Source organism: Medicago truncatula, chromosome 1 (genome assembly GCF_003473485.1).
Source record: "Medicago truncatula cultivar Jemalong A17 chromosome 1, MtrunA17r5.0-ANR, whole genome shotgun sequence".
Lineage (NCBI taxonomy): Eukaryota > Viridiplantae > Streptophyta > Magnoliopsida > Fabales > Fabaceae > Medicago > Medicago truncatula.
The window spans coordinates 45462553-45479244 of record NC_053042.1 but is presented as its reverse complement, the minus strand read 5'-3'; the positions used below and the strand labels follow the sequence as shown (position 1 = coordinate 45479244).

General features: G+C 31.2%; 2 protein-coding genes across 2 annotated transcripts; both read left to right on the top strand.

Moving 5' to 3' along the window:
* Nucleotides 1–2748: 2748 nt before the first annotated feature.
* LOC11405374 (hippocampus abundant transcript-like protein 1) lies at nucleotides 2749–6226 on the top strand. The gene is made up of 14 exons (XM_003591723.4): nucleotides 2749–3340; nucleotides 3451–3562; nucleotides 3753–3865; nucleotides 3953–4075; nucleotides 4185–4357; nucleotides 4442–4517; nucleotides 4640–4726; nucleotides 4843–4923; nucleotides 5005–5037; nucleotides 5237–5290; nucleotides 5403–5444; nucleotides 5563–5641; nucleotides 5744–5814; nucleotides 5939–6226. The coding sequence occupies exons 1-14, from the start codon at nucleotides 3158–3160 to the stop codon at nucleotides 6038–6040; spliced, it is 1329 nt and encodes a 442-aa protein (XP_003591771.1). The 5' UTR covers nucleotides 2749–3157; the 3' UTR covers nucleotides 6041–6226.
* A 951-nt stretch (nucleotides 6227–7177) lies between these two features.
* LOC11405373 (organelle RRM domain-containing protein 1, chloroplastic) lies at nucleotides 7178–10511 on the top strand. The gene is made up of 8 exons (XM_003591722.4): nucleotides 7178–7594; nucleotides 7694–7791; nucleotides 7890–7955; nucleotides 8774–8863; nucleotides 9072–9140; nucleotides 9228–9334; nucleotides 9488–9594; nucleotides 10072–10511. The coding sequence occupies exons 1-7, from the start codon at nucleotides 7257–7259 to the stop codon at nucleotides 9572–9574; spliced, it is 855 nt and encodes a 284-aa protein (XP_003591770.1). The 5' UTR covers nucleotides 7178–7256; the 3' UTR covers nucleotides 9575–9594; nucleotides 10072–10511.
* The last annotated feature ends 6181 nt before the right edge of the window (nucleotides 10512–16692 follow it).

Genomic DNA, 16692 nt, shown 5'->3' with positions numbered 1-16692 from the left:
TGTGACATTGTAACAATCGAGTAAGTTAGTCCCTCAGATTTACAAAATAGCAAATCAGTCTTTAAATTTAAAAATATCACTTAATTTAATTCGTCCATCCAAATATCTCTTTAGTAACCATCCATCAAAATCAATAAAAGATAAATATGGACTTGAATAATCTTTTGCACATCAACACAAACATATAATTTTTAAAGTTGTATTGCTAAATTTGAGAAAATGAATAAATTGACTGATTGCCCTTTATTCAATTTATTTGATCTTTTATCATTTACAAATTTTATTTTAGTTTTGCACATTGTACCAATTCATCGTTTTACTTATTTTCGATATATGTGAGTTAAGTTAACCGTTAACTATCGTGTTGTAAATGTCAAAAAACACTTGCTTGACAATCCACTTGACCAAAATTCCTAAAAGGAGACCCGTAAATTTTTTATCCACAAGGCACAAACCTGAGGACCTTACTTAAAGAATTTGAATTTAGTTTAGACCAATATAATTTTGGTAAATACAAATGGTAGCGAATTAAAATCCCTAAGAGTGTGTTTGGATGGGGGAATGTTTTGAAGGAATTCAAATACCTTGAGATGAATTCCATTGTTTGGATAATAGTTTGAAGAATTTTCAAAATAATGGAAATTTATGAAGTATTTTGTTCAAGTTAAATGTAGAGAATTTCAAATAACACCTAAAAGTTAAGAATTTCAAAATTCTTCACTGTCATATTTTTTAAAAAATTTACATTTTGGTCCTCAAAGTTTCCAAAATTTTCAATTTGACCCCAATAAATTTATAAAAAATTGCAAATTGACCCTTCAAATTTTCCAAAAATTATAATTTGGCCCCTCAAAAATTTTGAAATTTGAAATTTATAAAAGTTGCCCAAAAATGATGACAATAAATTTTTTTATTACTCTATCCGCAATTTAATTGAATCATTTGAATTACCTATAATTCTAAATTCTTCAAAATTTCTTAAATACTCCACCCAAACACACTCTAGTGTGTTTGAATGAATGAATGTTTTGAGGGAATTTCAAATACTTTGAGATGAATTCCATTGTTTGGATAATAATTTGAAGAATTTTCAAAATGATGGAAATTTATGAAGTATTTTGTTCAAGTTAAAATTAGAGAATTTCAAATGACACCTAAAAGTGTGTTTGGATGAATGAATGTTTTGAGGGAATTCAAATACTTTAAGATGAATTCCATTGTTTGGATAATAATTTGAAGAATTTTCAAAATGATGGAAATTTATGAAGTATTTTGTTCAAGTTAAAATTAGAGAATTTCAAATGACACCTAAAACTTAAGAATTTTAAAATTCTTCATTGATATAATTTTTGCATTTTGGTCCTCAAGTTTTCCAAAAATTTCAATTTGACTCCAATAATTTTTTAAAAAATTGCAAATTGACCCCCAAATTTTTCAAAAATTATATTTTGACCCCTCACTTTTTTTTGAAATTTACAAATTGACCTCTAATTTCAATTTTCAAATTTGACCTAAAAAAATTAAAATTTATAAAAGTTGCCCAAAAATGATGACAATGAAATTTTTTATTACTCCATCCAAACAAAAGTATTGAGAAATGAAAGCATTTTAAATGAATTATTTAAATTGCCTAGAATTCTAAATTCTGTAAAATTTCTCAATTACTTCATCCAAACACTAAGAGAACATGTACTGTATTCAAATCCAATGTGTACATGTGTGATACATTTAATAACTCTTTTTAATTTACTATCATTGTGGATGCTATAAGTTATGTATCTCAACACCAATGTGTTTTGTTTCTTTGACCGCAAAACTTAATTCAACAATAGGTAACTCAACTATTTGAAGTAAGGAATTAAACGAGCTGAAGGGTTGAAGGTCTATAATTCAAGTTCTGATGAGAAAAAAAAACATAAAAATTAACACACTAAGAGCATCTACAATGGAACCCTCACATTTGAGGTCTTAAACGAGTCTCATATGAACACATCACTTTTTTTATTATTTTTAATAATAGTATATAATAGGTATTCAACCACTCCAATGAAAAGCTTAGTTTAAATGGGTCCCATCAATTACCATTACAAGTGTAAGTAAGTCATCCGCAAGAATTAAAGTTAACCGCCCCTCAAAATAAATAAATAAAGTTTTTTTTAGGAAATAAATGAATAAAATTATCAGCAAGAAATGGAAGGGAGATCGAGCTGTTTTCATGCTACATATATCCATGTATGCCATGACCCATGCCAATGGAGTGACGTAAATTCTGAATTTTGTCAACGTTAATTTTGTTTTTGAAATACGTTTATTTTAGGGGTGAAATACGTTTGTATATCAGCTTGTTTAATTGTTTATTAAATATTTGCATTTAACTAACCGTTGTTATACGAACATAAAAAAATATTTTTTTTAAGGAGTTATGAAGTACGAAATTAAAGAAAGAGTGAAAGTCAGCATGAGGCAAGAGTGAGCGTAGCACGTGGACAATTTGCTGAATATGCCTTCAAATAATTTAATTTCGAGGAGTTGCGATTTTGTCTCATGTATGGGCCGTGCAGCACCATGCGCCAGGCGTAGGTCAGCCTGTTGGCTACGTCCCTGTGCGCGGGGTGCATTGCACCATGCACGGAGTGTAAGCCGAGTTTTTAACGTGAAAAAAGTGGGAGTTCGAGAACTTGTAAGGTTAAAAACGGAGAGCATAGGAAATATTAGGGTTGAGAAACACTTTTAAACATCTTTGGCAATAAGTTATTAAGTACGTTGACCACAATTAAGATATGGAAAAGAAGGTAAAAATTACTGTTGTCATGTTGAATTCCTATTTCTTGTAATTCTATCTCTTTATAAAGAATTCTTTGAGAATGAAATGAAGACATCTCTATATGTATGTCAATTTGTAGCGAATTAGGTGAACAAATATAGTTGTGTTTTTCCTTCTTATCCTTTATCTTATGATCACTCTAATTTTGGTTTATGCTAGTTTTACTCACACATCAAAGTATTGGCGTCGGTTTTGATCACAACGCAACCACTGTATTCTTCCTTTCCAACCGTATATAAACAAGTTATCATGTCCAATTGAACAAAGTACAATTAAGTACAACGTTTGATTGATGCAAATTATTAAGAATTTATCAAATCTCATCTCAGAAACATGTCGTGGTGGAGTGGTTTCTTTGAGCTGAAGCCTTTGTTTCACTTGTTACTTCCACTAAGCATTCATTGGATTGCTGAAGCAATGACAGTTTCTGTTCTTGTTGATGTTACAACCACTGCTTTATGCCCTCAACAATCATCTTGCTCCAAAGCTATTTACATCAATGGCCTTCAACAAACAGTATGTATTATCACTATGATCAAATCAACCAACACTACTAATATATATAATTAATGAGTTGAGGAGTTCTCATTTTTATGTAATGATAAATTTATTTTCTTTCCTTCTAGATTACTGGAATTTTCAAGATGGCGGTGCTTCCCCTTTTGGGTCAGCTTTCAGATGAACACGGTCGCAAACCTTTACTCCTTCTTACCATATCCACCAGTATAATACCTTTTGGTAATTACAATTTCACCTCCTCAAATTATAAGACATACACAAATACTAGTATGTTATTTTGGTTAATCTAATATGTTGGTGATGCTAAGTAATTAAATTCTATATCCTTAACATTTATGTTGATTACTTCAGTTTACAATACTTTTCTCCAGAGGAAATGACAATTTGTTAATTTTTTTCATTGTTGTAGCTTTACTTGCTTGGAATCAATCTAAGGAATTTGTATATGCCTACTATGTGCTTCGCACATTTTCGCATATTATCAGTCAAGGAAGTATCTTCTGCATTTCTGTCGCGTATGTGGTGAGGTTTTTTCTTAACCAACTAAATTTTCAAAAGAAGAAAATTGTTAAAAAATTTATTTACATATTCATACTTCCTCTCTTTTAGGCAGATGTTGTTCATGAAAGCAAAAGAGTAGCAGTATTTAGTTGGATCACTGGTCTCTCTTCTGCTGCACATGTTATTGCGAATGTCTTTGCTCGGTTTCTTCCTCAAAACTACATTTTTGTGGTAATCTTTGTTCATTGAGTTTTGTGTTCATGTTCACATCAAGTATGTTGATTTTTTTTCTATACTCACTGTTTGGTTATGATTCTTAATTATGGTTTATTGCTTTCAGGTTTCAATAACACTATTGACCTTTTGTCCACTTTATATGCATTTCTTCCTAGTTGAAACTGTGAAACTGGATCCAGGAAAGAACCAAGAGTTAGGCTTCTGTACTAGAGTTATTTATGTTCTTAGCCGAAGATACAAATCTATGAGGAATGCCGCAGAAATAGTAATCTTCAGGTTGTCTGTCTCATGTTAATTAGCATCAATCCTTTTTTGAACTTACATGTATTCATGAATCCTAAATATTGTCAAATTTTTCAGTCCTACATTAAGAGGCGTGGCTCTTGTCTCTTTCTTTTATAAGTTGGGAATGACCGGCATACACAGTGTTTTGCTGGTATGTTTTCAACTGATTTAATTGAAGTCCTCAAATTTTTTCCTTGTTGTGTCACTACTATTTAACAAATTTCTTTTAATAAATTCCATAGTATAATCGACAGTCTCATAATTCATATGCAGTACTATTTGAAAGCTGTTTTTGGTTTCAACAAAAATCAGTTCTCAGAACTTCTGATGATGGTCGGAATTGGTTCCATCTTTTCTCAGGTATAACGATTCTCAGAGAAAATTCTTCCTTCGATCCCTCCATCTTGATTTCTATTATTCTATATAAAAAAGCAAGCTAGCTTATTAAGTACTTACTATAATAAGCTCGCTTCCAGATTGTATTGCTTCCAATACTTAATCCTTTGGTTGGTGAGAAAGTGATTCTATGCTCAGCCTTACTTGCATCAATAGCATATGTAAGTTCTCTTTCTTTTACTTCTTATTAAATGCTTCCTAATATCATATCTAAGCTCTCTTCATAATATATTTTGGTGTAGGCTTGGCTTTCTGGATTAGCATGGGCACCTTGGGTGAGTAAAATTGTGACTTTCTATATCAAGTTTTACTTTCACTATTTATTTTATAACTGATGTGATTTTTATTTTTTAACTATGCACCATGTACTGTTACAATGACCTTATACAAATTTACATGTTTATATGGCTTGCTGAAAATTTCATAACCTACATTTCCATAATGAAAGTTATTGAGTTTAATCCACTATGGCAGGTACCATACTTAGGTGGCTCATTTGGCATCATCTATATTCTTGAGAAACCTGCTGTGAGTAGTAGATTAATTTTCCTCATACATGATAAAATTATTATCCACTTTTATAGTTAGAATCAATGGTCCTGACTCCTGATATTGACATTAAATATTTCTTGTCATGTAGACATATGGTATTATTTCAAAAGCATCAAGCTCAACCAATCAGGTTTGTTTTCCTTTTCTTTGTCTCATTCTGTTATTTAAACACCTAATCAGAAAGACTAGCCAAACAACATTTCATATAATTTGCTTTGTCTGAATTTTGTGATGTAACTTCATTGTAGGGGAAAGCACAAACTTTTATTGCTGGGGCAAATTCAATATCTGGTTTACTATCACCAATTGTTATGAGTCCTCTGACTTGTGAGTAGAATACCAATGCTAACTTCTCATTAGACCATTTTACATTAATTTTGACACCTTATGCTACAATATAATAACTGCTGTTTCATACTTTCATTTCAGCACTGTTTTTATCTAGCGATGCTCCCTTTGAATGCAAAGGTTTCAGCATTATATGTGCATCTGTATGCATGGTAAGCTATCTATTTCTGTCTCCTATACATCATCTGGTTGTTTTTTTTTTTTTTATGGTACAATGAGAGAATTGTGAAAAAAAATATGTAAATACTAACTTTGAAATCATTTGAATTTTTTCAGATAATTTCTCTGATTTTTGCTTGCATGCTAAATCCTAATACTGGTTCAAGGGATGATGACTTGGAGGGCAATCAACAAGACCCGCTTCTGAATTATAACTGATTGGATCAATTGTACACATGCTTGGCCAATCATACAATGTAGAGATATAATTAATTTAAGGCATCTCTTGCCTCATACAATGCTTGCCATATATTTTCATAGAATTGATATGGATTAAGACTTAGGAATTACGATGATGATATAAGAAAAATAGAAAAGTGGAACTTTTTGATAGGCAAATGTCAATGTCAGTGTTTACTACTTTATGTTGCCACATTCTCAAGTTTGGAGGGGAAGGGAGGAGGAGACTTGGAAAAAAAGGAATAAGTAAGTGGAAGAAATAGAGGAAAATGGGAGAGGAGGACTTTGGGGGTTAACTTTTCTTCATAATACAAAACCCTCATCATTTGGAGGAACTAAAAAATTGTATTGGAGGAGGGTTTTGGGGAGTTTTGGAGGGTTAATAAGAATTCTTCAAATTTAATTTATGTTGTTATAATATTTTTAAAATTAAAAATAAAGTAATCATATGCATTAATTTATCATTCTCTAAAAAACTACTCTTTTAAATTTTTTGAAAGATCTCTCTATTTTTCCTTATATTTTACACCCCTCAAAACCTTTCCTTTCCTCCAAACTCCCAAACAAAGTCTAAGTATCTTGGCCCAACAACCACTCAATCACTTAAACATGGAGCATTTAGTCTCTTAAATTTACAAAATAGCAAATTAGTCTCTTAAATTAAAAAAATATCAATTAATTAAGTCCCTCCATCAAAATATCTTCTCTGTAAGCATCTATCAAAATCAATAAAAGATAAATATGGACTTGAATTATCTTTTGTGCATCAAGAAGACAAACATATAATTTTCAATGTTGTATTGCTGAATGTGAGAAAATTAATCAATTGATGAGTGTTTCTTCAATATATAAATCTGAGGAACTAATTGATGTGATGACCTTTACAATTTTAATGACTAAATTACTCTTTTATGTTAAAGTTCTGTGTTTGATACAATATCTTTTCGTCAAAATTCATTTTAATATAAATTTGTTTAATATTTAAATTTATTTTAAAATAAATTAATATAAAAATGTGATATAACATTGATTGATTGGATGATTAGTACATATCCAACCAAAATACATGAGTACCATTGTATTCACCCAAATAAATTTACCGGTAGTTTTTAATAAATTTTTTATTTATCAAAAAAAAATCCCACTGAACTCTGTTTCACTTCTTCCCATGAAACCTTAGGATTGTGTTACAAACATGGAAGTTCTGTCTCTCTCCGTTACATTCACCAAATCTCAAACCTTTCCCTCATTCAGACCAAAAAACACAACCCAAATTCACCAACTTCCAATAAAAACAAAACTACCCAACAAAAACAATCACTCTTCTTCTTGTTCCATTTCATGTAGTTCCTCTTTTACTAGAATTTCAGCAACAAGTAACCAAACATCAATTCCACAAACCGATATGTTGTTGTTCCCTAATGGAAATTCAAAGCATTGGGTTGTTAGAATGGATAAACCTGCTGTTGGTGTTGTTACCAAAGCTCAAATTGTTGACCATTATGCTCAAATTTTGACCAAAATCATGGGAAAGTAAGTAAGGACATTCAATTCTAATTTTATTTTTTTAATGTTTTCTTTACTGTGTTTCTTGTTTTCTCTAAAATTTGATGATAACAATGGTGTTTGCAGCGAGAAGGATGCACAAATGTGTATATATCATGTTTCATGGAAAACCAATTTTGGGTTTTGTTGTGAACTTGATGAGGATTGTGCACATGAGCTATCTGGTTAGCTTTATAGATTCTTAACCTTTGTTTCAAAGTTTGAATTAAACATGTTTAATGAAATTTGAAATGCTTGTTGTGAACTTGTGATTGTGGTGCAGGTGTGCCTGGGGTCTTGTCTGTTCAGCCAGATGACAATTTTGAGTCTGAAAATAAGGATTATGAAGGTTTGCGTTTTGTAAATTCCACACATTTTTGCCTTTGGGAACTCTTTGCTAATATATTATAAATTTACATCGGTATAAGTTATGTGGTTTGTGTGATTTTGGTCCTTGTATCTAGGATGATATTTTGTGTTAATTTATATTTTGTCTTTGACCGGCATGCGTCCGTGCCACACTTCTATGACTATGACGTTTAAAGGTATGTCAAAGTAGTGATGATCAATGAAGGAGTTCAAGACATTAAATTCGATTATGGCATTTTTAACTTTTCAGTATAGTAGATTGATGAATGAGTAGAAAAATTGTCAGATTTGGTTTACGAACATTTTTGTAGTGTACTACCAATTGATTGCTCAATTTAGATGTATATATACATTTTAGCTCTCAATTTAGATCTGTTACAGATAATGTTCAAATTTTATTTAATTATAACAAATAAATAAATAAATATGTTTGTGTTGGTGTCGGTGTCCTGTATTTTAAAAATTAGCAGTGTCGACGTGTCCACGTCCGTGTCAAAGTCTGTGCTTCATTCAGCTCTTTACAGTTGTTATGATTTTGTAGTTCATTGACATAAATGGTTTGATAGAAACTAGTTCAGAAGGAGAAAACTATATTAGAGTAGCAATCTACTGTAATATAACATTTATCTTACATTAAAGCAGAAGCTAGTTCGCAAATGTTTTGATAGAAACTACTTGGTATGCATTTTCAATGATGATATGATTCTCACTGACATTGAATTATGCTTGTTCATGATTTTCTACTTTCTGCTGTTAGTAACTTTTTTCTTTGATTTCCTGCTAACTACATATGTTCAGGTAGAAATTTGGAAAATAGTCTGAATATGCCAAATTCTTCTGAAGCAAGTCAGGAAGCTTCTGTGAAAACAAAGAAACTTTTTGTGACAGGTATTCTCACAACATAACATTGATTCTAAAGGTGTAGAGCATGTTTTAACTTTTATCTCCTATTCATCTGGATGTTCTTACGAATATTTAACTAAAATTGGGTGTGAATTACTCTGTCAATGGAAGCATAAATAAATACTTTGGGAGAGCATTTTTGCTTGCAGGGTATGATACGCTACCATTTGACAGTTATTTGTCTCTTGGACAGGGCTATCATTTTATACATCTGAGAAAACCTTACGCGCCGCATTTGAAGGCTTTGGTGAGCTTGTTGAAGGTAGTTTCAACTTCATTCATTGTTCTCTTGTTGAAGGCTTTTGTCTGCGCTTTTACTAATAAATAAATAAATGGTTATGTTTGGCAGTTAAAGTTATTATAGATAAAATTTCAAAAAGGTCCAAGGGTTATGCATTTATTGAATACACCACAGAGGAGGCTGCAAGTGCAGCACTCAAAGAGATGAATGGCAAGGTAGATCCATCTTTCTTTCATGCATGTAAAATGCAATTTTGCTTTGCGCTGGTTCTGCTTCGTGATTGTCATGTAGGAAGAAAAAGAATATGGGTTTATAAATCATAATAGAAAGAAGTTTGGTAGCCGCTAACGATTTTATTGTGCGTGCAGATTATTAATGGCTGGATGATAGTGGTAGATGTTGCCAAGACTACCCCACCAAGATACAACAAGGGTCATGCCAGACCATCTGCTTGATAAGAAAAGATGTCTGTAAGGTATTTGCTATTAATTACCAGCTCAGAGGAATGAACTCAGTCTACGTTAGTTAAGTCAATTCTATTTTTTCAAATAAGTACTTAATACAGTCTATATCTTAAATGGAACCATATAATTCAATTATTTATCTCTGCTCATACACATTTCATAAACTTCCAATTGTCTCTACCAACATAATTCACTAATACATGCACTGATTTAAAGACGCTACTTTTGCCTTTCATGTTTCTTGTTGGTAGCCGCCTGTTGCCAAACATCAACCCCCCTATGTTTATTTTTTTTCATTTTCCGGACAATTATCAAATAGAGTTATTTTGACAGTAGAACACCTGTGTATTCTTCCATCCAGATTCTTTACATTACAAGCAACATCTGTTGAAAATAATTCCATTTTTGGGTGTGGACATAACATATATACAGTGAATTCGATTGATGTGCAGTCTGTTCTTAACATAGCAAATTTTTATATCTTCCAGATTTGGGAGCTAAATGCAATGCATGCTTCATTCAACAATGCTTGGACGGGGATGTTATAAGGGGCATGTGCAATACCCCTGACCAAGTTACTTCTCTATCATTTCATGATATATAGCCTTCCCCTCTGTGTCCATTTGATTGAACTTATCTTCAACATGCAAGCAGATGTGTAGACACCCATAATATTCTCCGGAGATGTTTTTCGGTAGTTATAACTACACATGCTCTTAGGAAGTGAAATGTTGTCTTCACGTACCAGCGATCACCAGGGGTGAATCCAGTGTATCATGAGGGTCTGCACCTGCACACACTGAACTTTCAAAAACTTCACCAATATCCCTATATTTTTACATTTTGAACATACTGAAATTTTTAATTTGCACTTTTGGCCCAAAGACTTTGCAAATAGATCTTAAATACCTCTAACATCTTTATGAAATGGAATCTGACACATATACTTTTCTGTCCAATAGGCTTGTTCTGACATAGAGGAAGGGTGGGCTTCTTTTCTAACCAATAGGCCTGTAAAATAAATCTTTAACTATGGTTTTGTCAAAAAATAAAATTTGATTGTGGTCATAAATTTCAAATCATTGTTCTTTTCCTTGTTTGCTTCCCCCGATTATGTTTTGCTCGTCATATGATGAAGGACTCTAGTAAGCTATTTTCAGTAATGTCGATAATTTAATTACGTGAGGCATATTTTTTTTTCTTTCACACCAATGTATATTTTACTAAAAACTATCGACATTAATACCACCAATGTATATCGTGAAGTCATGTATATTTTATCAACACTGGTTCGACTCCGGCTGAACCCTGCCCGATCTTTAAACCTTGAATTCATGTCTATACGATTTAATGTTCGGTCCAATTTTAATTACCTTGCTCTTTGTTTTCATCACGAGAACACTATTGGAAAAACCCAAGTCTCACATTGGATAAATGAGACTCTTGATGAGAGTTTATAAAGAGGAGACACTTCTCACTTTACAAGTCGGTTTTGTGAGGATGAGTTAGACCCGAAATTTCAACAAACAAAAGTTTTTTTTTTCACCTTAAAAAAAATAGTGTTTTTGGTAGTTTGCACCATCACATGATACTATAACTATAATCATTAAGTTGGTTAAAAAAAAAAACTAGCTATTTCTCTTTAAAAATTCATTTTTCATATGCTAAAATTAAAATTTATAATGTGAAAAAAATCATGGAAAGATACAAAAATAAAATATACACATTTTTTTTTTGCCTATTTAATAAGATAAAAATAAAAAATTTGTAATTTTAATAGTTTTTTTTTGTGGTAATATAGGGCGAGTTTGTTTTAGATTCTAAAAAAATGGATTTTTCTTTGTGTTTCTAAAAATAGATTTTTTTTTTTGGAAATTTAGTCGAACATAGTAGAAGTTATTTCAAACTCATTTAGTATAAGTTAAAAAAGAGATTTTGACATTCACTAACTTAAATATTCATTCTTCGAGATTTTACATAGTAAAAATTACATATTTTTTCAAAATGAAATTTTTCAAAAATGATTTTTATTAAAAGCTATTTCAAATAGCTTTTTTTTGAGATTTTTTCAAAATTTAGTATCCAATTTTTTTTTTTAACAAAATGATGAAATACTTAGAATGACATTTTAAGATAAGTTATTCAAATGGATTTTTCATTTGAAACTTTCCTTGAAAAAAAATTATAACAAAACATAATACACTACAAAAATCTATTTTGAAAAAAGTTATAACAAAAGGACCCATATAGTAGTTTAAATAAACGGTAGAATATGAGGAAAATCTACACCCTTGATACGGGATCTTGATCTACGTGCATGAATTTAATAAATTTATATATTTTTTTATCAGATAGTTTAGTTGTTAGAAATTACCTTTATAAAGCGAAAAAGTTGGATGTCCGAGTTCGAACCTTAACTCTTACTTATATTATACAATGTCTATACCATGAAGCTAACTTGAAGGAGATGGAGATTCAACATATTCTTCCTTATCAAAATTGGGATTACAAAACCGCAGAGAAAATAAAAGAGTTGCACCGAAAAGAATTATTGTCCTCCAAACAGTACAAGCTTAAAAAACTATTATTCTCAAATTCCCTATAAATATTAATACAAGTCCCTCAAAAGAATGAAACTTGGTGCATTATTATATAAGGGAAATCCCCTATATGTAGTCTAAAGTCCCTCAGAAGAATATCCTTGGTCCCTCAAAAGATCATGTTTCATGCATGAAGCATGAGCCAATTATATTCCATCCGACAGAAAATAGTGGGCTGATGCTAAAGAAATTAGTAAGTGATCTTGATACACTGTTTAAAGGATTAAAATATGTAATTTTTATTTTTTTTTTATAAAAAATAATGTAATTATTAATTATTTTGATAAATCTTCTTCAATTTGGAAAAATAAAATAAAAATGCACTCGTGTTAGCATGCCACTGTTTTTAATACCTTAATTATTTTAGTTGGCATCGATTTAAAAAAATGCACTCGTGTTAAACGAAATTCCAATCGGAACATACCAAATTTCTTTTACGTTTAAAATTACAAGTTGCAGCTAAATTGTGTGATTTGTTCTTTAAAAAAAAGAATTGTATGATTTGTTGTTGTTATTTTTATTAGGCCAAACATCTCCTCGGATCATTTAAGTTTCATGTTTGTTTCAGATAGATCTTTAAGTTTCTAAGGTTTCAGATAGGTCCTTTAAATTTCGAGTTTGCTTCATATAGGCCTTTCTATCAATCTCCGTTAAGCCAAAGTTGATTTGATAGAAAGGACCTATCTGAAACAAACTCGAAACTTAAAGGACCTATCTGAAACCTTAGAAACTTAAATGACATATCCGAAACAAACTTAAAACTTAAAGGACCTATCTGAAACCTTAGAAACTTAAATAACCTATCTGAAACAAACGTGAAACTTAAATGACTCAGGGAAGTATTTGACCTTTTTATTATTATAGTAATCAGATGAGAAGTAGAAGAAACTTCAAAAATACCATTGCGACAAAATTGTTCAATATAAATCTATATTTTTATATTCAATATCCGTTTCAGAGGATCGATTAATTTGAGGATCAATCACAACATCTATTATAGGTGGTGGGGGCAATTGAAGTTACGGCAAAACCCTGAATGAACTGGTCCAACATAAAAATGGTTACCATCTAGAAGATTCAAAATTGAGACCTATAAATAAAGAAGTACATTTCAAGGTTCTAATATGATAGGTTTTTGTGAAGTGTACAAAAATTCGTTCAAAAAGTAATTAAGTTCATATCCACATGGGTTGTGCGATAAATTGAGGGTTTTTTTTTTAAGTAAAATTGACTTGGATGGATAAATACGATCTATATTCCTGTCATTGCACGAGCACAATCATGTGAACTCTAAAATGTTAAGTTCTTACTAATGATATATTGCCAATACACCACCTTAACAATGATCTTCTTTGAAGATATTGGAATTTATTGTTTTCCAAATCACCCACTCCCTTCCAACATTTGAAGTGCACAAACAAATTTAGGAATAATGAAATTGATATCAAACCAACAAAACACATATTCCCAATCCTTAATCACCACATGATAATGCAAGAAGAGATGGATAGGAGTTTCCACCCCATGCTCACAAAGAACACAATTTAAGGTTTCTTTCGGACAAAACATTTCTTCGAACTAGGTTGATTTTTGTGAAAATATGGTCGAGGAGTACTTTCTACGAAAAAAACAACCACCTTAGACGATGTCGAACTTTTCCAAATAGAACCGAACACCACCTCTTCCGAAGTACTGAAAATATCAGCTAAAATAACTTAATTTTCCTCTTATACACATATGTACATAGATGAAAGAAAAAAAAAAAAAAAAGACTAGTCATGCAACAAAAAAAAAAAAAAAAGGTTAAGAGAGAATATGCTCTAATAGTCATCATTTCTTTGTTGCATGACTAGTCTTTTTTTAAAAAAATGGATGCTCTTAATGATCTCCTAATTAAATTTAAAAATCACACTTTCCAAACAAATGTAAAACAGTGTCCTTATTAGATTTTTGGTTGGTACGTTCACGTGTTTATGCTACAAATTACAAAACACTTGGAATCTTGTTTACCTGCTACAAAGAGAATAAGATAACGTTTATTAATATAAAATTATTTTACCAAGAGCGTCTTTTATTAATAAAATAACATTATTTTTAACGAATGATTCTTATCTTCGAGTAATGGCCACTACAAGAAAATGGGGATTAGCTACGACGAAAACTGTAGCTTCTTTGTAGCTAAATTCTAGCAAAGGTGATTTAGCTTATAGATTTTTAAAAAATGGATTTTTCTTTGTATTTCAAAAAATAGGTTTTTTGGAATTTTTTTTATAAGTCAAGAGTAAAATGACATCAAAAAAAGTAGTGCCCAACAAAGTTGGTACCCTACTCTAATCTTTTGACATTCGCTCATATATATTATTAAAAAAAAAGGAAAAAAATTACATAAAACCTGACCCAGTCAATCTGTGTGAATCAACTCTACCGAGTAATACATAAAAAAAGAACAACATAGTGAATCCAACCATAATCAATTCTAATAAACGAACACCATTAACGATACACGTTTATGAGTATCCGTAGGTCTATAATTTAGCGAATAAATCGATCATCAACACAAAATCAGCTCACGTACCATGCACTCTCTACGACAACGACAAGGAAGATCATGAAGAAGATGAATAATACAAACCCTGATGCTTACTGATTAATAAATACCTAATTAATAAATACTAACTCATGGACATTGAGTCATGTACTTTCACTTTTACCCTAAAATGTGTATCATTCCACGACGCTTACTGATTTGACCGTTGAAGTGTGTGCATGTATACCACCGTCATTTGCTCGAAGAAAAAAGGCTGAAGTTGCCAGAAGTATCCAACTCAAAGGCCATTCAATGCCATCACTCAATGATCTCAGGCCCGACAGGATCAGTGACAATTTCGCTGGGGACTTTCCTCAGAACAAACATTTGCATTCCTTTTTCAAAATGAACCAGAAACTGAAACACCCTGTTTACTCACCAACTACCCCTTCAACGGAGGAGCCATTCACTACTCCCATGTATTCATGATAAGATCCACCTCCCACCTCTGAGAGAAAGCAAGCTGAAGGAAATGTTGTCTCCACCAAAATAAGGTGTCGCTGCTTGCACGAACAAAAGGAGACGGCCACTCTTATTCTTCAACGACGCAAATATGGTCATTGGGAAACCCAACATCAACCCGTTTTAATAAAATCAAAACCCGACAATTGATTGTAGCCCATAAAGTATTAGTAAAATTTCTTTTTTTTTTGGTCTTAGATGAAGTGGTAATCCACTGAAAATAAACTCACACACAACTGTGAGGTTCCGGGTTCGAACCCGGGTCATGACGTCCGGCCTTGCAATTTCGGCATTTGCCAGTTGAGCTAGGACTTCTAGACGTATTAGTAAAATTTCTAACAAGAAGTTCAAGGTCTAAATTTTTATTGTTAAGCCTATGAAGTTTGGATGTTAGAAAGTTTAGTTAAAATTTTATCATAGTTTTGGTTGAGATAGGTGTTTGAAGAAAATTAAAAGCAGTTAATATTCAACTATTTGGTCTAAATTTGCTTATTTTATTTTCCTGTTTAATATATATGCTTGATGATCTCTATAAAAAAATGATCGGGTGTGATACTGTTTATACTTGATGATTTGGTATGACATGGTTTATACTTTGATGTGATGAATTATGTTAATGATTTTTGTCATGTGTGATTTGATATGATACGATGTTTACTTGATAATTTATAGGGTTAATTAAGTTTTTGGTCCCTATAAATATCTGTAATTTTGTTTTTAGTCTCTACAAAATTTTCCGTTAGTGTTTTTAGTCCCTATAAATTTTTCTGTCAGCATTTTTAGTCCCTATAAAAAATTTCCATCAACATTTTTAGTCCCTAAAATACTTAAGGAAAATGTCACAGGGACTAAAAAGTGTGATTTTATTTTGTAGGGACTAAAAACAAAAGTGTGAATATTTATAGGGACTAAAAACTTAATTAACCTAATTTATATGTTCTTCTTGATTATTTTGAAGTGTTATATATTTTCAAAACTCACTCCATTATTTTTGTATGCGCATATTTGAAAATGCAGCTATTTTTTTTTTTTTTGAAGGAAATGCAGCTATTACATGTTACCTATAGTATCTTGGAGTGAAACATATGCTTTCTCTAAAGACTCTATATTGTCTCTGTTTGTTATTTTTTGGATGTGATTAGCTTTGATAGGTGACATTAGGTTTGAGATAGTTATAATACAATTTCACTATTGTATTAGCAAGTATATGTTTGAAAACTCTTGTGATTCCTCAAATGTTAGACGAAAAGCCAAATGGAGTAATAAATAATTTTAGTAGAAACTAACAACGATAGTGATTTTATGTTTTTATTTACTATTATGATTGAATCCCTAAGACTTACTTGCGAGTTGAGTTTAGAGGAAAAGATTTTTGGAAAGATAAACCTCCCTAAAAGGCTTTCAAGATTTTTTGAAAACCCAAAAACATATTCAACTTGTAAGATCCAAATCCCCTAAAA